A 25,124-nucleotide genomic window follows, 5' to 3' on the forward strand; every position below is an offset into this window, starting at 1 on the left:
GGAAATTTATAAAAACGGAGATATCTGTTTTTGCAAATGAACTCTTCGTGTGTTTGTGATTAAAACACATTTTTTATAATTCATCAGTTTCAGAAAAGAGCAGAAGGTACGGGTTTAATAAACAGCCTGATATAATGCCTTTTGGCTGAAATTATATTAGCACGTTGTTGCATTCACGTTACATCGGAATTTCTGACTGTCCGGCGTCGGCTGCTAAATAAGATTTTGATTTCTCTATAAGAAGAATTAATCCTGCATATAATTACGAAACCTTCGAGACCTTCAAACATATTCTCATTTATTCGTTCCATGTGTTGGTATATTGAGGAAATCAAAATAACATAAACAGTTTTGAGGTTCACTAAAAACCTGGGAAGCTATTGTTTTCCATGTGACTTGAACGCGCGGACCAGGAGTAAAGTCAGCTCGGTGACGCTCTCCCACTGTACAGGAGGGCTCCAGATAAAAAAGACCGACATACACTCCTCCCTCTATTCACTACACTGAATTAGTCAGCGGGCCAAAGTACCGCTACTCCAAAAAGACGAGAAGGTACGCTTACTGAGGTTCTTGAAGGGACCAAAAGACACTAAAACGGACTTGCTGAACACAAGAAACGAGACTTGTTTTAGAAAGAGCGAAGCTTCAACCCGTCCGTGCTCACCCGGCTCTCTTCTCCTTTGTTATCGGTGCAAAACTTCGGCTCTGTCAGCATTTACGGGCCACCCATCCTGCACACGTTACCTTTGACACGGGTTGTCCCCGTTTGACTTTCGGGATCATTTTAACGTGGGAAGAGAAAAAGATAAGGCTGAACATTGATCACCTTGTAACCGCAGAGCTCATCTTAAATCAAAGAGAAGCGGAAACAGCCCTCAGACAGGTGAGTGGAGAGCGGGTTTTAAAGGTGTTCTCACATGTACCTGTGTGTTACTTTAAATAGGGCATGCCTATTATTCTTTCACAACCTCTTCTGCAGTTACATACCTTTACATTGGCTTATACATTTTTTAAATGTATTTTCGTTAATGAGTTTTGGTGAAGCCTGCAGCAGCTTACATGTGTTCTACCCATCAGCTTAAAGCTTCACTGTACTCTCTGGTGGTCCCATGCCCTCAGACATAGACACGCCCATGATTTTGAATCACAAACGCTGGGGCCCCCTTTCCGGGAATATAGGCTAATAAATAAACCGGTTGCCTTTTATATCTCTAAATAATATGCAAGGGAGCTTAAGAGTGTTATTGTGAACTTCTGAGTGGAGGCTTCTACATGCATTTGTGTGTACACTCACGTTCAGCACTCCTGCCACATGCATAATTCATGACACCATAATTTTTCTTTATAATACAAGGGTTGTAAATGAGAGTAATCTTGTTTGTTGGTAGTCTAAGAAAGATTTAACAATGTTCAAAACATCTCAATGCTTCTTGGATTGCTTGTTACACTTCTGTTGATCACATACGTGTAATTCTTTGATTTCTGGTGCAATACCACATAACCATGTATAATATTGTAATTTATCCCATAACATATTTTATTATTAGAATAATCTACTAAATTTGCACTCTGGCTTAGGCTAATTTTACTTATTTCATGTCTTTAAAGTACTTCTACACCTTTCTTTGTACAGATAGTATTTTTATTTTTATTTAGAACTTTTGGATTTGTGTTTAGGTTTTTTTTATATTTATTGCCCTTACTGTCTTGTTGTGTTCTTACTGTCTTGTTGTTAAGTACCAGTGTTCCATTCACCATGTCAAATTCCTTGTGTGTGCGAGCTCACTTGGCAATACAGCTTTCTTGAATCTTGAATCTTAAATGTTGAGAAAAACTTGGCAACATTTCACCATGCAAAGATGGATAAGTTTAATCATCTTGATACTTTGGCCATTGGAGAGAATCCATTTTGCACATTGTTTGCAACCGTTACATCCTTCAGGGCTGTGTTAACACTTTCCCATCTGTCACTGCTGCCCCTCCAGTAAAAACATCTAACACTTATTTGTTTTTGCTAAGGCTTCCAGTTGACAGATGACATTTATCAACATCCCCTGGGCATGTTGACAAATACTTTTTAAGGGATTGAAACCTGTTTGGTCGGGGTATCAGTGGAAAGATGACTCAGCGTGAGCTAAAACTTTAAAAAGTGACTTGAAAGGCTTTTCTTCTTCCAACTTTTAACCATCTATAAGATATTTGAAGGGCCTTGGCGTGAAGTGTGCTGAATGCTGCATTTCTTAACTTCTTTCTGGCTTGTACAGCACAGTGTTGTATACATCTGCATAGTAAAGGGGGCTTCTGTCCCAAGGGCAGCGAGCACTGTAAAATATTTGAAAGTCATGACATTGAAATATGTATAATATGTCTGCCATATTAAAAAACAAGTACCTGTCTTTACATTTAATTAGCTACAGCTTATTTGTGACGTTTAGAAATGATACAGCTGTTGACAGAGGATTCATCAAGTAAAGATAATGCCATGTTTTTTTTTTTATTACAGTTCCTCATTTTTGTTGGAATAGATATGGATCAGCTTCAAAAATGCGCAGTCATGCTAAAAAAGGCTTTGGATTAGTTGTAAGTTCTCTAAAAGATCAGCTGTGTTTCAGAAATATTAGTTTAGGAGAAAGGCCCAAATAGAGAATGGTGGGAGATATAATAGGTCAGAAGACTGAGGAATGTGGTATGCTGTGTACACAGCAGTAATCCACTTACTGGTTCCCCATTCTTTTACAGGTCCAGTTCTGCACATATTTCATTCAGATCTTAAATCATGTATATAGACTTAAGGTTTGGTGCACAGTGTTGCTGATTAGACATGCAGAGTTTCTCTGTGAAGACAATAGCTGACCCCTTTGTCCATTTGATTGTGGTATTGATTCTGTCTTCCAGCTGCTCTGTTTCGCCTTGCTTATGTAACCGCCTCTGTGCATTTATACCATGCAAGACATTTGTTCTATTTCAAAAACAGATACATGTCCGACACTAATATTACAGTAGTGTACTCTTTTCTTCATTAGGAGCAAACATCTCTAAGATCTGTTTTGATTTGCAGGATTCTGTAGAGAGATTGCAAGTCAGATTTGTATGCAGTGGCCTGTACTGACTCCCCTAGCACAGCATGGTCGTGTTCAACCTTCGTGTGTCTTACTCATAGAATCACACACTTGTATCCTCACCTCCTGTATCTATTTGCAGACATGATAATGGACATTAACAGACAGCTGACATGTGTCTGAAAGTGTTTAATGTTCATTTGGAGCACTTGCATGAAAAAGTCCACTTTTTGAAACAAGAGAAAACACTTTTTACTTAAGAAATATTCAATGTTATAAAGCTGTATTTGAATAATTCTACAAGGAAACGGGTGTGTAAATATATTGAACATTATAGCCTTGATTCAGAAGGACTAATTCAATTTAAAAAGTCCTTCATGGTGATGCAACAAACTGCAACCTTTATATTTCTTGCTGGTTTTGATCAGGGTTAATATAACAGGAAGTAAACCATTCTGTGCTTCATCAGTAAGGCCGATCAATGTTAAAGGTGTGATGGATACCAAGGGAAATAAAACCTGCTGGCTATTTCAAAGAAATGTTAAAGCTCACAATCAATAAAATGCTTTCACTTACTCTCTTGGAGCCTTGCTACACCATGTCCAGAGAATCAATGTTCAATACGGACTGAATAATTGGTTGAAATGTGATCTTTAACAAACAAGGTGAAAATCATTGTTTATCTGTAAGAATGGGCAGGCTCTGTTTCTGTACCTGTAGTCAGGGCCCTTCAGTCCACAGTTTCAGCCTGTGAAAGACGATAAAGAGCAGGCGGGGTTGAGCTTTTATCCACTCATTCCACACATTTTGAATTCAACCCTCATAAGAACAACAGATGCTTTATTTTGCTGTCTTCACTAGTTTGCAACCAGAGCGCTCCTCGAAATCCAGGTCACAGACAAACCAGGTGGTGCAGTTGTTCTGTCAAGGTTAAGGGTCCAGTCTGAAAAATAAGACTTTACCTTCTTGTCTGAGAAGCCTGCTCATTTTTCTTTCATCCTTGGTTCCCCACAACAACAGAGTTTATTAAATTCGGTCACAGAGAAAGCTTAAAGTGAGACTCAGAGAAAAAGTAAGTTCTTCATTCCTTCAGACTCGACATGTTACATCACAACTTCATGGTATGGGACTCTTGTTTTTCGGATTAATACATGATCTGAGTTTCTTGCAGACAGGTAATGTACCTGCAGTAAAGTTTTGTGATGCATGGGGAAAATAGGTGCTGCTTGTCTGGACTCCTAGTCCTATTGGAGGACAGATCTCTGTGTGTTGTCCGCACACAGATGGTGGTGAACAGCCTCATGTCCACGCTTTCTGCACCAGGTGAAAACAAACAATTTTCTTTTAGACTATGAAATTATTAAGTTGAGGAGGTCAGAGTGAACATAGCTAAGAGAGATGTCCAGGCATCGACACAGTACAGCAATTGTTCCCAGCATGCAACAGTAATTTTAACTGATGCAAGACATTTTAATGTGAAAAGTAGTTATAAAAAATGACATTCTTTAATTTAAGGTGCCAGCTGGATGGACAATCTTTCAACACAATTTGAGCCTTGGTTCAATAGTATTTGCAGCAGCACAGTGCCAAGGACAGAACCCTCATATGTGCTTGTAATGGACTATGTGTTTGTTTAATTATCTCTCTTTGACACAAAAATAGGATTGTTTAACTAATTACTAATGAGGTATCATCAGTATCAAAGTAACCAAACTACTGGTCTTTGTTTTCCTTAATATTATTATCAGTATTGGTTCATGAATTAGCAGCTTGATTCTCAAACACTTTTATGCTTGGATGACTGGAACAAGCTCTTTAATGAAGTACCTGATATAAATAGTGAGCAGGGCATGGCAGCTTAAGGCTTGTTTCTCTTTTGTTGTAAAATCACCATCATCAAACACAGGAGTCGGGCCAGAAGTCTCTACTCATATAAGGCTTGAAAAAAAGGAGCTGTGTGATGAACATCCACTGCTTGCTATAACACTAATACACTCATTGCATTGACAAAAAAAAGCAAAGTGCTCACCTTTACCTTCTGCAACACTTTGCTCCGGTTCTTTCTACAGAGTTCCTCAAAGGAATCAAATTATATTAGGGCTGGGCGATAAAATGATATCGATGATCAACATGATATAACTTTGCTCGATAGATGCAACCAACATTAAAGAGAAGAGGAAGACAGAGACTTTAAACCAATTATTTCACAGGGTCAGGGGCAGGCTTTTAACTTTTGAAACAGAATCGTAACACAACTGAAACAAGCAACAGCGACAATGGATAAAATGCAATACCAACCAGCTGAAAGCAGGCTGAAAACTTTGTCGACAAGAGAGGACACTCAACTTAAATAGTTGAGATACTTTGGCTAATTACAGTCCAACAAACTTTTACGATGACACGCCAGCTAATTGAGGTAACACTGCAAACCTTTTAATATGGGCAATCATTTTCGAATATTTGAATATTCGCTCACTTAGTAAAAATCGAAGGGTTACTGCGCATATTCTCTCATTGTAAAATTACAATTTTCAATCGTTTTTACCAGTGCCTGGTTGTTAAACTGTATTACCGCCAGACAGTGGCTATAAGGTAGCAAAAGAAGAAGAAAACATTAGCGACAGCCGCAGTGATTTTCTCCGTTTCTGAATCTCACACTACTACACACGTATTTCCAGAGACTGAGCATGGCTGTAAAATGTAAACCTACGCGCCGCAACATAGAAACAAAGATTGAGACAGATGCTGTCAGTGCCCGCTACGGCTGCTGGTTAACGCAACTGCCACACAAACGGGCCGTTAACGGAACAGGTCTGTGTGTGTGTGTTTGTATTTGTGTGTGTGTGTGTGTGTGTGTGTGTGTGTGTGTGTGTGTGTGTGTGTGTGTGTGTGTGTGTGTGTGTGGATGTGGATGTGGATGTGTGTGTGTGTGTGATAATTCGAATAATGGTTGAATAGATCCCAATGATTATTTTGGCTTGAAATGCCCATCCCTACATTTTACACTAACAGTATAACCTGTAGAACACATCGAAAGCATACCGTGATTACATTTTTTGCAATATTGCACAGCGCTACATTTTATCTTTCGAAAAACGAGAGAACAGATACAGAGACTTGACCTTTTAACCATGTGCTTTAATTGGTTAGTTGGTCCAACAGTCTGGTCAAGACTGAAATATCTCAACAAGATTTCTGTGAGATGTGGACAAACACAATATCAAGAGGATGAACGCTATTAACACATTTGATCCTAAATGTGCAATGTAAAACCAGAGCATCTAGCTGTAGTCTCTGGATTCTGTTGAGTGACAGAACTTGTGTGGGCATGAACATTCAGCTCAGGCCTCTCTATTGAGTCAGTCCTACAAGCTCTTCACAGCCTGGCACTCTTACCAATCCACCTCCTTAATTCAGGGTCCTCTCCACTTCCCCTCTGAACATCCAAAATCACAGACTATTAAAGCTGATGTAGCAACACAGTACAATTACACACTGAGCAGGGAAGAGTTAGTGTCACCCAGCCTTTAAGGTGGTAATTATTCAAACCCACGGACCATCAGCTGCCTAAACAGAAGCAATGTAGATCAAAGGTTAGCATGTTCAAATTCAACAAAGTGGACTGAGGCGTTCCTGTAATGAAGTTTGCATGTTTGCCAATCCATTTTTAAAGATGTGACTGGGTGAGCCACTTACCTCACACTCCCCTACATGTGCATATTATTGATTACTTCTCCATCCTTTGGCCTTGATACCTGATATATGAAAGGATGCTGCTTCAACAGTATTCCTTCTGTCACCACACATAGGTTGAAGGCTGAAGGTGAATATAGCTAAATAAATGAAGACAAAGCTGTCCATCCACAAAGCTCCTACAATCTCCTATCACAACTTTATTGTTCACTGTATCTAAATTACTGTGACAAGCAGTGTCCCTGAAGCTTTAAGACAGCTTCCTGCTTTATCAAAACACCTTTGCTATTATGAAGGTGGCTACACACTGTAAGGTTAAGGACGGTTTATTGAAGGAAACCCAGATTACTTTTTATCTCCAGATGACAAATTAGACCAATAACTCCACGTCACACGACCTATTTACACCTCAGTCAGTTTTTCCGTGCGAAAACGTGTGGGTGGTTTTCCCTCTCTTGTCAGGTCATTACATTCAGTTGTGCTCTAATATTGGAAATGAGTGACTGTAATGCTCTTCCACTTTCCAATTTTAGTTTTCCGAATAGTAGATACTGACGGAATAAGATTAATTTTTCCTCAGATTATACAATACCCACTTTTTTAATTAATGATGCTGTTAGTCTATTTGAAAGTTCCAGTAATTCTTTCGTCCTACCCACTTTAGAGCCCTGGTGGTTCTACCTTTTGAAGCACAACCCTGGAGTCTGCTTTTTAGAAACTATAATTTTCTTGGTACGTTGTATGACTTCAATCTTGTAAGCTGCTGTGAAGACTGCTGAGCTTTCTTGGCTAATCAATCCCTCACAATCAGCAGTTTGCAATTCATCAAGCTGCCTGGCCCCTTTTAAAAATAATGAATGGTTATTTCTGTAGGTTGCCTTTTGTAAAGCTTTCTTAAAGTCACAGTGACTACATTTAAGATTATTGGTATATTTCTTAATGTACTGTGTACAATAGTGTCAGGATAAAAATCATCTGTCTAATAACGTGCAGCGAGGACATTAATACTAAAGAGTAGTTATGTAAGAATTTGGAATTACCCATCCATCTTCATTTGATAGGCCAGACTGTTCTGGTACGGGCGCTTCTCAACAAGTACGCGTTGAAAACCCCCAATCTCTTTTTTCATCATGAAGTCAAACTTTAAGTGCAAAGGAAACTTACATATCAGCTAATTTTACTTGAATATTCATTGTGCCTGAGGTATTGTGTGCTTGGAAATGACTCATTTTTCATGAATATGCAGTTGACTGTTTTTTAAGATCACTGGTTACTTCAAAGAACAAACATGGCAGAGACAGACTTGTCTGTCATTGCCTCTAGTCTTCTGATAAAATATGCACTTAGGTGGTGTTTGATACTGTGTGAACACAAACGTCAGAATCTGTTTCATTTGAACTTTAATCAGATTTTCGATAAAAAAAACTCAGATAGCTGAGGATAGCGGATGCATGGACACTAATAGTCTGGCAGACTCACTGGGAGCATTGGGGTGTGGTGGTGTTTATGTTAGCTATGTTTCTCTGCTTCATACGCTATACTAGGTATGTCAATTTTAAGTAATCTCTGTGATCGATCTTTGAAAATGCTAGCGATCAATCATCGATTTATCCTAAAAAAAACGTTTTCAATGTCAAAGACAATGCCAAATGTCCGAATGTCCTGAAATGATGATTAGTTCATGTGTTGAAGGGCTTAATGGCTGTGATTGATTTTATCATTGATAAGTTGTTCCCTAAAGACACAGATTGCTCAATTTGTCCTAACGACAGATTCTTTGACAGAGAGGACACATCATTTAAAAAATCACTTTGCTGGGATAGGAAACTTGGAGCAGGCTTCCTTTGTTTTCACCCTGTGGACCTAAGACTGAAAAGCCCATGATAATGTTCATTATGATTATAAATCACTTCCCTATACATGTGCAATAGCTGTCAACAACTGGTACAGCTGGTTGCACAGTTGCTGAGTTGTTTGTGGTTGATCCTAATGTCGGACTGGGATGAGCAGGAACTGTGGGCAATAAGCTGTGACCATAAATTGTTTGCTTTCCACCACACTGACTCATGGGAGTTGTTTGGCTGGAACTATATTAACAAGTTATGCTGGGCTTAAATTAATCGTTACATATTAGATCAACTGGAAATTTGCCAAGAGTTGTTTTGTTGTGTGATGCAGAGGCATTTAATATAAAATACAGAAATGAAAAAACCTTACTTTTATAATCGACAACATTGTTTTTAAATCTTGAGCATAAAACTCAGCCAGCTCTTACCTGGGACTTCCACCAGATCTGTGTCCGGTCCTTCTTCAATTCCGCTGCGGTCCGGCTTTGTGCTCTCTCATCCATTAACACCCACCGTTTGCGTTTTCAGAGTCATGTGACCAAAGTTTTATTGCAGTAATTACTGAATCAAGGATTCTCCTCCTCCTCCTCTCCTCATCCATGGTGTCTTTCTGGTCCTCTGAAAACCTCTGACATGTTGACTCCAGGCCTGGCTCCGCTCATCATGACGGTTTGTTGTTGTAGTTACTTGAAATACGATCTGGTGATAACACAGAGTGCTTTATTTTGAAAATTAACCGGATGTTTTCATTTGTTTTGGTGCCATGACTTCCTGTCCCGCTCCATCTGCTCTGTGCTGATTGATGCGTCGTGCTCCGGCATCTGGCAAAAATAGAAATTCGGTTTATCTGATCTGGAGGGCTCCTACCTGCCAAATCAGAGACGCAGCCGAAACGCACTGGAGCGGATCCAGTGAAAGTTTGACTAGAATAGAAACCTATCGGATCGGAGATGGACCGGACACGGACGTTAGTCTTAAGTCTTTAAAAACATGGCTTCTTTTCAGTTGCCCAACACTTCAAAATGATGCTGGCCACCAACTAAGCTGTCATCTCTGATCCATGAGGATGAAAGTATGTTGTGCGACCAAACATGAGCTCTCCATCTCTTAGAAGAAGTTGACACAGTTCTCACTCCATGTTGCTGTTGATTGTCTTCTTTAGCCATGCAATTTCAAGCTGATGCTTTTGAGAGTCAGCTCATTAACTTTACGGTCGTTGAAGGGGCTGATAATATGATAGACAGTCGGTACATAATGATTCACAACAGCTTGTTAGGCTAATTAGTGTTGTTATCACACAGGTGGAAGAAAGCTACCTCAGTGTTTATGACACACTTGATTGCGTTTGAAATGTGGAATACATAGTGATTTTATTCTAAGTGATTCAGATGACTGTTTGCATTCTTTTTATATATCTTCCTAATATATGATCTAGATGTTAGGCTGAGACTCCTATATCTATGAAATAATAAGAATACATCTGAATTGTCTGTTTTATTGGGGAGGATCGACCAAAAGTAATTTTGAAACAGTATTAAATGTTGATATATTTAGAAGGATGCAGATGCAAAGGGCCCTGCAACCTTATAAGGTAAGGTCCAGTCTATTTTTGATTCTACACAGTATAGATCTATCCCTTCCCTTCATCCACAGCTCTCCCTCATGAAAAATAAAAGAAAACACAAACTTAATTTAACTGACTCCTTTAGTGTCAATAGTTTGCCCTTGCTCCTGCTGAGCACCTGCACAATATGAAGATGTCTGGCCTGTAACAACACGTCTGGAGGTGTTTCTTCTCTCATAAACTCGCCTGGCTTTGTCATGTAAGAGAGGAATTACAGAAAGCAGTGTGAAGATTACCCTGCATTAGTGTGTTTCTGTATAAATGAGCGTTGCTTACATCTCTTGGAGCATTTTGCATTTTCTTGAGAAGAAAACGGTAAGCATGATGCTGCTTTTAAATCATCAACTTTCCAAACAAGTCTGTTGAACTTAATAAATAACCCTTTTCAAAGAAAGAACTTATGGTATAGCTCTAACAGAAATAGATGCAATGTTGATTGGAGTAATTGAAAAGGTCATTTCATTTAGTCCCTTTTGTATCGCACTGATTTGAATGACATAATGGTCGTTGAAAGAGGAGAACCTTGGCTCTCTCGTGAGCTGTTTCATTGAACTTCTTTCCCTTCTCATTATCTTGAATCTTCAACTTGATCACCTCTCACTCAGTTTGGTCAGAAGCAGAAACCGCTCTCCGATGGGAAACTGCTGAAGCATTTCCTCGCCTGCAGACTGTTTTTCCTCACTGTGCCGTCGACTGAAGGAAATGAGGCAGCAGAAAAGGAGATGAAAACAGCTGTTTGGGGGGTTTCACGCACCCCTTATGTCTCCTCTTGTTCACGCATGTTCAGACAACTTGTTGTTTTTGAGGGGTTGCTGCTCCTTTGAGGAAAGGCTTTGTTGATTTCACTTGTTGAATTTTCCAGTCTGTTTTAATTGAAACTTATGAAGTAATAAAAGAGTTTTCCTTTTTTATTATTATTTTTCACCCAGGGATTGAGCTTGTTTGGCTCAGCTGTTGTGTCTGTGGTACACTGAATCACTGTGACCGTACAGCCCACATGATGGTCACACTTCGGCTGCAGTGTGATCTGAAGTGTTACGACCATGATGGCAAAATATGATGGTGTAAGCACAGCGTCTGGGGGTGAATAGAATTTCAGTCTGAGATACTCAGATCGCCACTCATGCTGTATTCATCTGGGCTTTGACAAGACGCAGCAGTTTATTAAAAAATGAATTGTCTCCGCTGGGTCTTTTTAAGCTGATGAGTTTCTGGTAAGACATGCTGATAAAGGGATTAATGTGCAGCACTTTCCCGCCAGTCTTTCTATAGCCGGAAGGAGGGATGAGGCCTTTTTAACTAGCAAGTAAAAAATGGATGAGCCCCCCATGTCAAGGTGACAAGTCTGTGTCATCAGTGCTTCTCTGCCTCATTATGATAATATCCTACATCAAATAGCTTCAATTAAATATCTGTTTGATGTGCGGCTCAGTTGAAGATGAAGTGATGTGTCATATGTCTGACTATCTGAAAGGGCCTGCTACCCTGATATGATAAGGAGCTTTTTGAGGTAAACATGTTGCAACATATTCTGCACAAACCACTTTGCAGTGACAACATGGCAGAAGAATTGCTGCAGGTTTGAACATCGTAATTGATCAACAAGTGACAACATGACACTGCTGAAAGCCAGTTGTTGTTACTTTCCCTGAGCACCAGTAAAGCTTTGCTGAGTCAGTCAACCGCAGGATTTGAATTGTGTCTTAGAGGCCTTGTCTACATGCCCAGACACACATCCATGTTTGTCTTTGTGCATTATGTAAGGAGTGGTTGATTTCTTTCAACTGTCATAGATATTTGGGCCTGATATTCAGTTATGTAATCCAATTACCTCTTGGACAATTTAGAAACTCGACTTTCAGCCTTTCAAATCTCTTTGTAGCTGTTTCATCTAGGTTTACATGTTTATATTTATTGTATCATTTTAATCAATAGTCCCTTCATATTCCCTTCATATTTTAGTGCATTTTATAGTCAATCCACAACACCTCCTTTTATTTTAATATTTTATTTCATCTTTTAATTGTTTTTATCTCCAAATCACAAATTATCGAGTATCAATAAAGGTTGATTGATTGAATTGAAATATAATTTTTGAGAACATAATTCAGGATGAAGTTAAAAGAAAAAAAAAAGTATTTTCTAAGTGGAAGTATTCAAAATAGTGTTATATAAGGTATAAATTACAATATATGTCATGAATTAGAAATTAAAACAGCTTTGATGTTCTTTGGGTGTGTTTCAAGCAGCAACCTCTGCCCTCAAGAATTGAAGCTCATGCAGAAGTGTTAAAAACTGCAGTTCATTGATTGTCTGCTTGAGGCTGGCTCCGGAAGTACCGGAAACCACATACACACCGATTCTAAAAAGCTGATCTTTACAGCAGAAATAAACACGTTTACAGCCTGGTACAAAAAAACAAGTGTAGTCTGGAAAGCTCATTTCTCGATCGGCACGCACTGTACGAGGGTGACGTGGCAATTACGAAGATATTAAGATTACGAGTTTTCCATTATGAGAGACACAGCTGACTTGATTGACAGGCTGGAACACTGCAGCTGTTGGCTAGGAGGCTCAAAGCCTGCCTCTTTACCTCACACTATCCAATATGGTTTCCTCTAACGATTGGCTTCAAAACAGCGCTTAAGAAACAGATGGGTGTCAAGGATACTACGTCCATATTTTATACAGTCTTTGGTATGTTTACATCTGAAGAAGGAGGGATTTTAAGTACGACTCACTGAAAAGGTTTTTCCTCATTTCAACACTATTTCAACGTCCATAATTTGACAGAGATCAGATCAATTGATCCACCAGGGACTTTTTTTCTCTTTTACGAATTAAAGACAAATTGTGACATCACGAATGATGGAAGGATTTCTACTTCTTACATGCATAATAAGAAAAATAAAACATAAAATAGCTTATTGAAATCTGAATATTGTAGATTTTTTGTTCTATATCCACAGAGAATTGAATTCACAAATGGTTTTTAGTATTTTCTTATCATGGATGGACACGTCCGACCGATTGGACTTTTTGGCCAACTGGCTGCACTGCAAGATCAAAATGTTCTTCACTTGACCTTTCATGTCTTCTCAGGGTGGCAAAACATTAATCTTTTTTAACTTCATTTCAAATTTTCACATTTGAACCCTTCAGCAGACTCAAATCAAGTTCTCACAAAGCTGTGCTCACCATCTGACACACAACATTTATTCAGTAAAAAACGATCAGACGAGTTTAATTGCTCTGCCTGTAGTCAAGCAGTTCCTGATCTGATTAAGGTCTTAATCCATCACAGACATGGAGCGCCTCAGCTAGGTTGGACTCTGGACATCTTGATAATGGGACAATACAGCTGTGGAAACTCTGAGTATGATGGTAATTATTCATAAGACAGTAGCCAGTGTCTTTGTTAAACAAAAGAATGCATGGATCAGATGAATGCAGAGCTTAACCTGTACCTGTCAGGTCACAGCATTAACCATGTCTGTCCTGGAGGGTCGATCTTCATCGCTACCACTCAGTGCAAACTCGTATGTTGGCAAATAATGGCCTATACTGTAACGTGTATTTTAACAGTTTTGATGTGAATAATTTTTCGGCATGAAAAGGTTTTTTTTTGTAACATCTCGGTATGTTGATGTCAGCTTTTGGTTGCCATGGTTTTACAGGGGAACCTGAACACTTGTCATTCATGGCATGGGGCAGCCTTTGCATATTGCCTGTCAAGATCTTAAATCCTGCTGCAGTCCAGCTTCATTTTCCCCTTGTGTTTGGCCCCACAGAGCAGTTTTACTAATAACAGGAAACATGGCTGCTGCTGCAGACACTAATGGGTGCCTGCTCAGAGCCCGAGACAGCCAGATTACAGCAGGAAGAGTGTTGTTAACATACATACATGCTCTCAAACTGCAGATGCTACCTAGCAGCTGTGCTCCACAAACTGCAAGGAAACAGTGATGTCACCAGTTATGATGCTGTATTTGTGTATAGATACAACCTGATCAACCTGATTGGTGTATATGCATTAATCAAGGTAATTGTCATTGACAAAAATGAACAAAATACAAAACTAGAATGCAAAATAATTTCCGTTAATTTAAATAATAAAATCGAGGCTTTACAAAAAACGGTTAACTGTAACATGTTTACAAAACTAACAGAAGTGAAACATGTCCTTAGTTTTCATTCTTTGACACAAGCGCTGTGACTGACATTCATTCCTCTTGGTCTGTCTCAGGAGCATTGCCAGGAGTTCTGTGTTGGCTGACCTCTCAACAGCAGGAGTTAAAACATTTCCTCTTTATTATTCAAAATTCAGTAGAGTACTTTTAAAGAGCTTGTATGAGATCGTTCCCTGAAACATCTAATACAGAGAGAGCCTTTTTGTTCACCCACCAACTATTAATATTCTAATCAACAGACACGAGTAAAGCCTGCCACTCTTCAAACATCATATCTTGTTCATCTTTCGCTGTAGATGGTGAAGAAATATGCTCGAGTCAGTCAACTCATGTTGACTGGTGTTTGGAGTCTAGGCTCTAAACCTCATGACCCCTTGCAGATTAACTTTACATGCAGAAAATAAGGAGTAATGACATGACATGGTCTGAACCTGCAGGTGGCATGGATTCATCTGTTGTTGTGCTAAGTAATATGATGTAGTTGTGACGTAGAATGCGCTATGCAGCAGGGGCGTGTCCTGAGTTTTTTGGCTGGGGTGGCACTAGCTTATGCCAGGGTGGCATGAATACTGTGTGCACACACACCAATAAGGGGCAAGGCCAGTCCTGGATGGATATGTTCATCATCTTTTGTATTTGGATTACTTTTTTTTTTTTTACATGGATTAATGTTTTGACTTTTTTTCTACACATTGTCTTTTCAGATCCTTAAAAATTTCCCATATTACAAACAAATTAGACTAACACTCTACAACTTAGAATAACTAAACTAAAACTTAACTGTGTGAAAAAAAATAAAAGCTAAACGGAACTTAAAAAATAGAATAAGGAACAAAAAGTCAAAACAAAATAAAATTGAAGTAAAATTAAAAAAACATAATCTTAGTATTTATGATGTTTGTTTGATGCCATCTATATATTCTATAATTAGTCTATATTTTACATGCCATTATTAATGCATCGTATATGTTTTGATTACACTGATACCCTTCAAAGACCAGTTTGTTCTCCAATGTGTCTATGCCAGTTTTGGGGGTGAGGTATTTATTATTTATGTATGGTTCATTTGTGAGAGACAGATGCAGTATACTTAGACAAACTGAAAACAGCCATCTAATGCAAGTATCATAGTGTTTAAAGCAGATGCTGTTAAACTTGTGATAACAGTTAGCTCTGCTGTAATAACATGATTGTTGTTATATCTGAAAGCAGAGTCTCAGCACTGAATCAGCGGCAGCTTAATGGGATGACTGAGTGATAACCAGTTATTCACAGCCAACACAGCCTGGTACTTCCTATCATGGGTGATACTGCTACATTAGACAAGCATGGCAGGAGTGCTGGGTTTCCTCTGAAGTATCATAACATTCTGCTGCTTGCCCACACAGGAATACATGTTGCTGCTGGAACAATCATGCTGTATTAAAAAATCCCTGATAAAGAATTCCACTTGCCAAAGACCCTCAGGATTTGGGAAGTCTTGAGCAAATCTGGCAGGGCTCTGTGCTCATGTTTGCGATCACTGCGAGACAGATTTATTAGTTTTCTTAAGATGTACACTACCAGTCAAAAGTTTGAAAACAACTTCTCATTCAATTCTTTTTATTTATTTTAATTATTTGAAACACTGTAGATTAATTCTGAAGGCATTAAAACTATGAAAGAACATATATGGAATTATTTAATTAACAGAAAAGTGTTAAACAAACCAGAACATGTTTTATATTTTAGATTCTTTAAAGTAGCCCCCTTTTGCCTTCATGACAGCTTTGCATACTCTTGGTATTCTCTCAGTCTGCTTCATGAAGTGGTCTCCTGGAATGATTTTGAGTTAATACGATCCTTGTTAAGAGTTAATTTGTAGAATGACTTGCCTTCTTAATGTGTTTGAGACCATCAGGGGTGTTGTTCAGAGCTAGGGTTAGCACACAATGGATAGCCCTATTATTGTAATCTATATTATGGCAAAACCATATTATTTGATAGTTCTGATGTCTTCAGTATTAAATTACAATGTTGAAAATAATTGAAATCAATAAAAACCATTGAATGAAAAGGTGTGTCCGAACTTGTGACTGGTAGTGTAGTTCCATGCTACCTTCGCATCTCCACACTCCAGAATGTATTGGTTTTAATACAGTGACGTGTCATGGTAGCATTACATCCTTGTTAGCCCAGCTGGCATTGTCTATGTCTGGCTCTTTTCTTCTAGCACATAACCGCTATCCTGTAGCATCATGTAACTGCCTTTTGGCCCAGATATGTAGTGACTGTGAGATGTATTCATTGTCACTGTAATTTAATGTGATGTTCAGTTCAATAAGCCTTTTAAATGTAATTTTCTTTTTTTTTCTGCATTAATGATATTGATAAAAGCTCCAAGCAGCCTCAGTTGTCATTGGAAACAGGAGCAGGGGAGCAAGGTCTGAATTTGAGGCTGGGCTCTGTCTCAAAAGCATGCTGGTTTTTAAATCAGGACATGTTTTCAATCAAAGTGACAGACATGAAACCCAAGCAGCTATTTGATAAATAGGTTTTTTTATGTTGTCGTTTTGATCTGAACCCTTCGTAGTCATGTCAACATGCATACGTAAGGGATAATGTATGGTTAGCAGGTTGTTATGGGAAAAAGAATCCTCTCCGGGTGAGACAAGACACCGACGCAAAGCGGAGGGGCCTTGACCACCCTGAAGGGGTTCTTTTACCATAACAACCTGCTAACCATACATTATCCCGCTTATTACTCAGCCACTAACTTAAAATACAAACACGTCTTCAAAAACATTGATGAAAATATTATTTTATTGATCTAAAATGATTTATGTTTACAGTTTTAAAAAGATAATCCCAGTGATTCCACGTCAGTTAGCGTTCCATGGTGATGGATTCCTATCTGCCTGTTAAATGTGACGGAACTCTTTTCAGTGGATTGTTTTGACATGAATGCATGCGATAAGTTTGACTATGGTGTTGCTCAAGTTACTGAATGTTAATAACCGCTATCAAAGCAGGGTTTTGACCAATCAGAATCAAGCTTCTTATACAACCTAAAGATCAGTAAGAATGCCGGGTAATAACAAACATTAACGTTTTCTTTTTATCTTCTTGTAGGATACTTCAGAGTCAGTGGGATGTTAGAGCACTGGAAGAAGGACTGACTAAAGGAGCATGGTGAAACACCAACCCCTCCAGGTCTATGAGCGCCAGCTGTGTTTGTCATGTATCACTGGGATTTATGGTTGTCGCTGGAAACGTTACCAAAGATCCCATGATGACACCACCAAGGTGAGAGCTGACGGAAACCTTACTGTCAACCACACACACCAACATTCCTACACATCTTAGTGTAAGTGATTAAGAAAAAATTAACACATCATGAACTCTTTATTACAAGACTTAGTGTGACACTGTGTGTTGGATCAATACTGTGCAAGATACAGTATATGTTTATGATGTTAGTACCTTGATAATGCAGTCATGTGTGCGTTCAGCAGCCAATCTGTTAATGCACTGGAAGGACATTTGACTGACCTTGTTGAAGCATTTTATTACATGTCTGAATCTTTTACAGTTTTGCCTTTTGGGGATCAAAGATAGCCTTTTTCCTGCAAAACAATAAGATAGGATAAAATGAAATAATAGATGAATAAATTAGATGGATAGATAGAGATCTAGTGAGAAAGAAAGAGAAACAAATGCAACAAAAAAACTATGCAGTGGTTTTTGAAGTAGACAATAAAACAGTAGAAAATAAAGGTAAAGCTGACCTGGCTCTCATTGATTATCTTGAAAGAACACTATAGACTACCCACACTCATTAATGCTCATATGTTATATATGCTCATGTGCTATATGTGCTCATGTGCTGATATTAATTGGAATGGGACTCAGCATCTCCTTTTCAGTTCAAGTATTCTTAACACGGCCATCTTTCATGGTTATTGTACGGCTGTCATTGATTTAGAAAATAGATGTTTACCTTTTTATATATCATTTGTTTTTTAACAAATATGAATTTCTATACACTTTAATTACATATGTATTGCATACCTTTTTTTTCTACATCTTCCAATAACCACCTACATTTTTTGACAACAGTATGCTTATTGAAACGGCTCTTGATACTCGTCTGCAGAATTCCCAAGCAGCTTTTGCATCAGTGTGTGTCATTTCACAGCTCTGGATTACAACATGCTTGTGTAGGAAGAGGGTTATTTTGAAAACTGCTCTTGAAGAATAGAGCAGAGAGGAAAAAAATATGAAACTATAAAGCCATGTATTGTGCTTCCTCAGCAGTTATACCTTTCACCTCAGGGTCTCTGGGTACCTTTGTGCAACACCCTTTCTCACTCTCCATCGATTTACAGAGAACAATTATCTTTGACCAAATACGCCCTTGTGAGCTGCTTCCCCTATCAATAACCTTGAGTTTCCAGATAGGGGTTAATTTCACATTATGATACTGTTCCCAGTTGTCTGTCACCTGCTATGTCATGCACATTTTAGATTTGTTTCAAAAGATTTTATCAAAAATATTAACCATCAGATGTTTTTATATTGTTATGTGTGTATATGTGTTTAAATTATTTATAAAGAGGGTCACATTTATGATAGCAATACAAGATTGTGAGACACTGAAAAATAGTGAAAGCTTTATACTTGGCATTAAAATAATTTATTGAGCAAAATAAATGCATCTATGGTAAGATTTTTAATGTGCAGCTCTTTAATGTCCTCTTATTGAAACACATTTGTAAATCAATGTAATGTTTTTATATGAAGGACAGTAACTTGTAGTGCTTTCTTAGGAAATAACATGTACACAGGCACCGCAACTTGTCCAGACCTTTCCCTTAATCTCCTCCTCTCTGTTTTTAGGAAGCACACAGAGGTTTTGTTTTTGCAACAAACTCAACAAACATACAGCACATGTGCACTTACATGCACTCGCACACAAGGTTGGATAGTTTACATGGGCCTACATGCCATACTGTAGTCGAGCAGAAACCTAGGACACAGACCAGAGACTAATGTCACTCAGTACACATGGATACACCAGAGCAAATTTACAGCCTGTTTTAAACCTACATTAAGTCTGAGGGGAAAAAAATAGAAGACATAACTCACGTAGGAGGGATGGGCGATTACAATCGATCTTCTTTTGGATCATGCAAAAAGCTGAACTATAAAAAGAGAGATTGATTTTGCCCTATACTGTTTGCAGGAAACTGGACACCTTGTGTTTCCTGTTGCAAGTGGTTGTCTTGCAGGATAAATGATAGCTTAATGCACAGTCAGCATTCTTTATGGTGCTCATCCTTTGTCGAGATCGTGTGGTGGTGGATAGCTTTTTTTTTACCCCATATGAAGCAGTTAGACACATACTGATGATTTGACTCACTTTTTAAGAATGGGTGAATAGAGACCTTGTGCTATTTATTTGTATCTACTCTCCACAGAGTACGATCTTTCTCTTCTGAATGCCTCCAAGCATAGGTCAAGATGCTATCATATAAGTCTGCATCTTTAATGATACGAGTAAACAAACTGTAACCAATCAAGACCAGGTACATCAGTTTCATGTAACTGGATCTGAAGGAATCACAGGAGCGTGAGAACTGGGGATCTCATGTTGAAACAACTGACAGCTCATTCATAATCCAGGGGTAAACCATGCCCGTTCTCTCCTTTTCTTTGTTTGCTTTAATGAACCGTTCAGGTTGACTGGCTGTCTTAATAAAGCTGTTTCTGTCAGTATTCAAGGTGTTTTGTAGAAAGAGAGTCCACGTCATGCAATGCAAGCTGATCTAGCCTCTCAGTAATAATTGAAAGTATTTCCATTCAGCCAGTCTCAACCATTCAGACACACAAAGACTTCAAAATAGAAGCAAAACTCCTCTGCCCTCATTTGTCAGTGACTGTGTGGTCTTTGTTATGCCTGGCCAGTGAAGAATCTAGACAGACAAGTAAACACAGTTACCTGTAACTATGAATTATACTTTGTTGCTGTTATTAGGATTTCCCTACAAATTGTAATAAGTTAGCTGTATATTTTTAACATATAAATTATGTTATTTGTAACAACTTTGGTTCTAAAAAAAAGTTGAGACACTGTGTAAAATGTATAAAAAACAGAGTTTTCCATCTCGGCTCAGTCCATCTTAAATGGGCTTTGGCCCTAAAATGTAGCCGGAGCTTCTTGATCTTGTTTATAAATTGTGCCCTCCTTTTATGCTGCATTTTTAACCTGTATTTGTGGATATAGCGTCAAACTGTGTTCACAGATGGTGGTTTTTGAGATTGATTTTGAGCCCATACAGTGATTTCCACTACAGAGTCATGTCTGATTTATGATGAAATCCCAGAACTCATTGCAATTTTACTCAGAAAATTATTCTGAAATAGTTTAACTACTTGCTCAAGGAGACTCTGACAGAGTGGTGCCTCTTCCCATGCATCTTTACTTGAGACTCCTCTCTGGAATGAACCTGTTGCAAATTAACCTTCTTTTTTTTTCTTTTTTTTTTTTAGTGTGACACAACTTTCTGGGACTTTGGCTGTCCCTGTCCCAACGTTTTTGAAACGTGTTGCACGCACCAAGTTTAACATGAGCATTTTTTTTTTACATAAAACAATCAAATTTGACACTTTAATAACTATCTTTGAACTGTTTTCAATTGATTACAGTGTTAAAATTAAAATCACATTCTGATTGTATCATAATTTTACACAGTAGTATTCCAATTATTTAGGAATAAAGGTTGTACAATTTTTACATTAAAGATGTTTACCTATATTTTCCCTGTAGCGGATATATTGGAAGGTCAAGAGCTTCCATAATTGAAACGTGAAATGACTGAATATGGGTCACATGAAGTGTTAGGTATCAGCTTTCAAGAAGCAATCCCAAGCATGTCATCAACACAAAACATTTAATCTATGCGAATTGTCTATAATTATATTTCTGTAGACTTTCTGTTCAGGCAGCCCAGCATGTGACAACAAAAGTCTCATACCGAGCTCAGTTTTGTGCCAGACTGTTAATTCTGGCTTAACATTATGGGCTTAACATCAACAACAAATATTGCAACCAAAAAATGTGATCCCCTGCCAGCAGAGCAGATTGAAGAGAGCTTAGATAAATGGAGCGGTTCGGGGTCAACCAGTCATGTTTGCTGCCGAGTAGGATGGTTGCCCAATCGGATTTTCACCTCACGATTATCTCGGTCAAAAAAATATCTCAATAAGTATACTTTTGCAATATTTATGAAAAAGACAGCAGGATCAATTCAAACTAAGGAAAGGATCTTGCCTTTGGCGGAGCAACACATTATAAACTTTACTGATAAACGCAATTGACTTACTTACATGACGTCCTTGTAAAGTCTCTTGAGATAACATTTGTTATGAATTGGCACTCTATAACTAATGATTTATTGACTAACAGATTGAAAGGTCTTCCATTTCTATTGATGTTCAAGTTTATGTTTGATTGGCTCTACCAGCCCTGTGACAGAATCTTCTTATTAAATGAAAAGTCACCATTGTCTTCTCCTTCTGGCATCTCATCCAACATCATTTGCGCTGGTAAAGGCTAAAGGCTTTTATTTTTTACCTCCAGCAGCTGCTTCTTCTATGTCTTCCCTCCACTGGTGATGGGTTTGAACAAAGCGGCAACCTCCAACTGCAAGAATTGAAGCCAATGCGAAAGTGTTAAAAACTGTAGTTCATCACACAAACTCAAAAAAGCCAATCATCACAGCAGAAATAAACATGTTTACAGCCTGGTAAAAAAAACGAGTGTAGTCTGGATAGCTCTTTATCTATCAGCACACACTGCAAGGAGGTGAATTTTTTCATAACGCAGCAATTTTAAATGTATTAAGAATACAAGTTTTCCATTACGAGAGGCGCAGCTGACTTGATTGACAGGCGGGAACACTGTAGCTGTTGGCTAGGAGGCTCAAAGTCCGCCTCTTTACGTCACACTCGCTCGACAGCAGTTAGGTTGAGTTCAGCATTTCCAATATGGCTGCCACAGACGATTGGCCTCAAAACAGCGTTTCAGAAACAGATGGGTGACGTCACGGATACTACGTCCACTATTTATACAGTCTATGGTTGGAACCAGTGTTAAGAACCACTACTGCTCCTTACTGTGAACCAATCTATCACGTTGTATTACTGCTTATTATGCTTATTTTTAGCACAATATCACCTTTTTTATATAGTTATCAATACCAATATATAGAGACAGTCCTACTGCTGAATTAAACTACTTGCTGGCTAGATTTGTTGCCTTCTATAACCTGTACATGAAAGATTAGAAAATGTACAACATTTTAGATACATAAAAGTACAGCCTAACACAAGATGTTTCTAAGATACAAAGAGGAAATTCAGGTTCATTATCAGGCCTGTGTCATAACTTTCAATTACCTGGCCCCCTTCAAAGAGGTGAACATTGTGTGCTACTCTGGTGGTATAGCTGCCTTGTAAAGAGGTACATACTCTGTGTGAAATGCCACAGACATATCCAGATATGCTTAGGAATGTGACATGGAACTGTAGTGTTAATCCAGGGAAGATAGAGGCAAAGGGGCATGCCTATGATGTCCTGTATGTGCTGTACAAGAAGCACAACATGCAAAACAACAGCAGAACAGGTTTGTCTTTTTTCTGCTGTTGTGTGACTTGAATGTAATTACATGAGTTTCAGGTTTACTTACACACACACAAAAACTTGTTTACGTTTGTATCTGTCCAACCATGTCATGTTAAAGCCAGGCATATCATATAATAGCATATTAGTATGCTACTATGCAACATGCCTTATTCATAATTCAAGCATATGTCATCTCATAAAATTGCTGGGATCCACAATGAAATATCTCTCTACCACGCAGTGTTTCTGCGTACGTGTGAAACTATGAATGTTATACAGTTTTTTATATTCTTATAGGACAGCCTTATAATAGCCATCAAAATATACTTTATCTGAGATATAGAGTCATGTTTTCAAAAGCTTTATAACAAATCACACCATGGTTTTTATTTCTCTGATCTCTTATATGTCCATACACTTTAATTTTAATAAAAACGTCAAAAAATCAGCCATGCATAAAGGTTAATCTCAAACTGTCTTGTGATAGGAATAAAAGGACAGAGAACCTTCAGTATCCATTGTACATGGTGGTGAACTTTACATGTTGCAGCAACAGTTTCTTCACATAATCCTCACACATAAACAAACAAACACAGAACCAAACATGCTTAACCTTTTCAAGAGAGCTCCCCTGTTCCTCTGTGACAGAACGCTCTGCAGAAATATGTGCATTTATCGTATCTATTTGACCATTATTGTTTCTTATAATGTAAACATAAACATCACGTCGTGTTTCCATGTTAACTACTTGGTTGAATTGCAAAACAGATGCAAATCAGTGCACATGGTATTGCCATTATCATTGTTTAGACAACCACACAAAATGAGCATGTTCTTGGTCTTTTGTATTTCTGTAAGTGACTTAGTATGTGTGTGACCAGGTATGTTTACATTGCCGGAGAGCCACTGTTGACAGCAGCTCTTGAGGTAAAGACAAGAGAAATAAGACAATCTTTACCCATGTTCAAACTTTTAAAGCAGACTTCCTTTCCTTTCCTTTCCTTCCTTTCTACAAGAGACATCTCTGTAGCTATTGCAGAATGGATGATTTAATGCTGTCTCTTTTACTTTCACCTTGTTCTGTGCATGCCTACATTTCATTCTTTACTTCTGACTGTACAGCAGAGTGCCTCAAAAGCCCCTGAAAGTCTATATGAAACAGCTTACAACGTAAAATCAGTTTAATTTAAAGCTCATAATCTACTTATCAACTGTAACTAACCCTACAAGAGGTTGCCCTGCCCACCTTAAACCCCTAAAACTAGGTTAATATACACTTGTAACATAAAATTCAGATATTGTGCTGTTTAAAGACTTAAATATGCTTAACTAAAATATGCAAAAGATATATGATTGTAAAGACAGCCCAGAATTATATGACACATTTTAACACAGTTCAAGAACCCATTAAGAAGTATGCTTATTTAAAAATCATAATCCTCCACACTGGATTTGCTGTAATCCGTGATTCAGTTTAAAGTCCAGACAAATCTATTTTAAGTCCAGACAAAATTCAGACTGAAATAATTTTGTCTGTTGTTACGTTGCTGTCCTGTTCTGGACTTGTTCTGACTGTTTATGCAGCTCTATTTATCACTCTCACCAATGACTTTCCACTATTTCCATTCAAAGACTAAAATTTGCCACTGTTTGACTGTTTCCCCATGCTCCGGCTATTCCCAGGTATTGAATCATTGGAACACATTCCTCAGATACAGTGTTGTGTCAGCAGAGATATCAGTTTCACATTAATTACAGTGTTTTTATAGTTCTCTTTAACTTTTTGACACTGCAAACCCTTGGTGCAATCTAAGTAAAGAAGGATAAACACTTCTTGACCCATAAGTAACTAATATGATCTTTAAATCCTTTTATGTTAACAGCACAACTTCCGAATTGAGTATTTCAAGTAATGTGTTGGGTTTTGTTTATTCGCTGCAAAGAATTTCTCAAGAGCCCCTTGATTTTTTTCTCAAGTTCTCGAGTTTGCTGCATTATTTTCTTTATGTCCCGCTCTGTATCCGATCGGAAGGCTTTAAATTCCAC

General features: G+C 38.2%; 1 protein-coding gene across 1 annotated transcript in view; it reads left to right on the forward strand.

The window, feature by feature from the left end:
- Positions 1 to 389: 389 nt before the first annotated feature.
- The window catches only part of gdpd5b (glycerophosphodiester phosphodiesterase domain containing 5b), a 48,409-nt gene continuing 23,674 nt past the window's right edge, over positions 390 to 25,124 (forward strand). The window contains exons 1-2 of the mRNA XM_034700948.1: positions 390 to 883; positions 17,525 to 17,698. Coding sequence (XP_034556839.1) covers positions 17,582 to 17,698 — 117 coding nt within the window. The 5' untranslated portion in view covers positions 390 to 883; positions 17,525 to 17,581. The remainder of the gene's footprint in view (positions 884 to 17,524; positions 17,699 to 25,124) is intronic.

This window comes from Notolabrus celidotus, chromosome 14, assembly GCF_009762535.1.
Source record: "Notolabrus celidotus isolate fNotCel1 chromosome 14, fNotCel1.pri, whole genome shotgun sequence".
Taxonomy (NCBI): domain Eukaryota; kingdom Metazoa; phylum Chordata; class Actinopteri; order Labriformes; family Labridae; genus Notolabrus; species Notolabrus celidotus.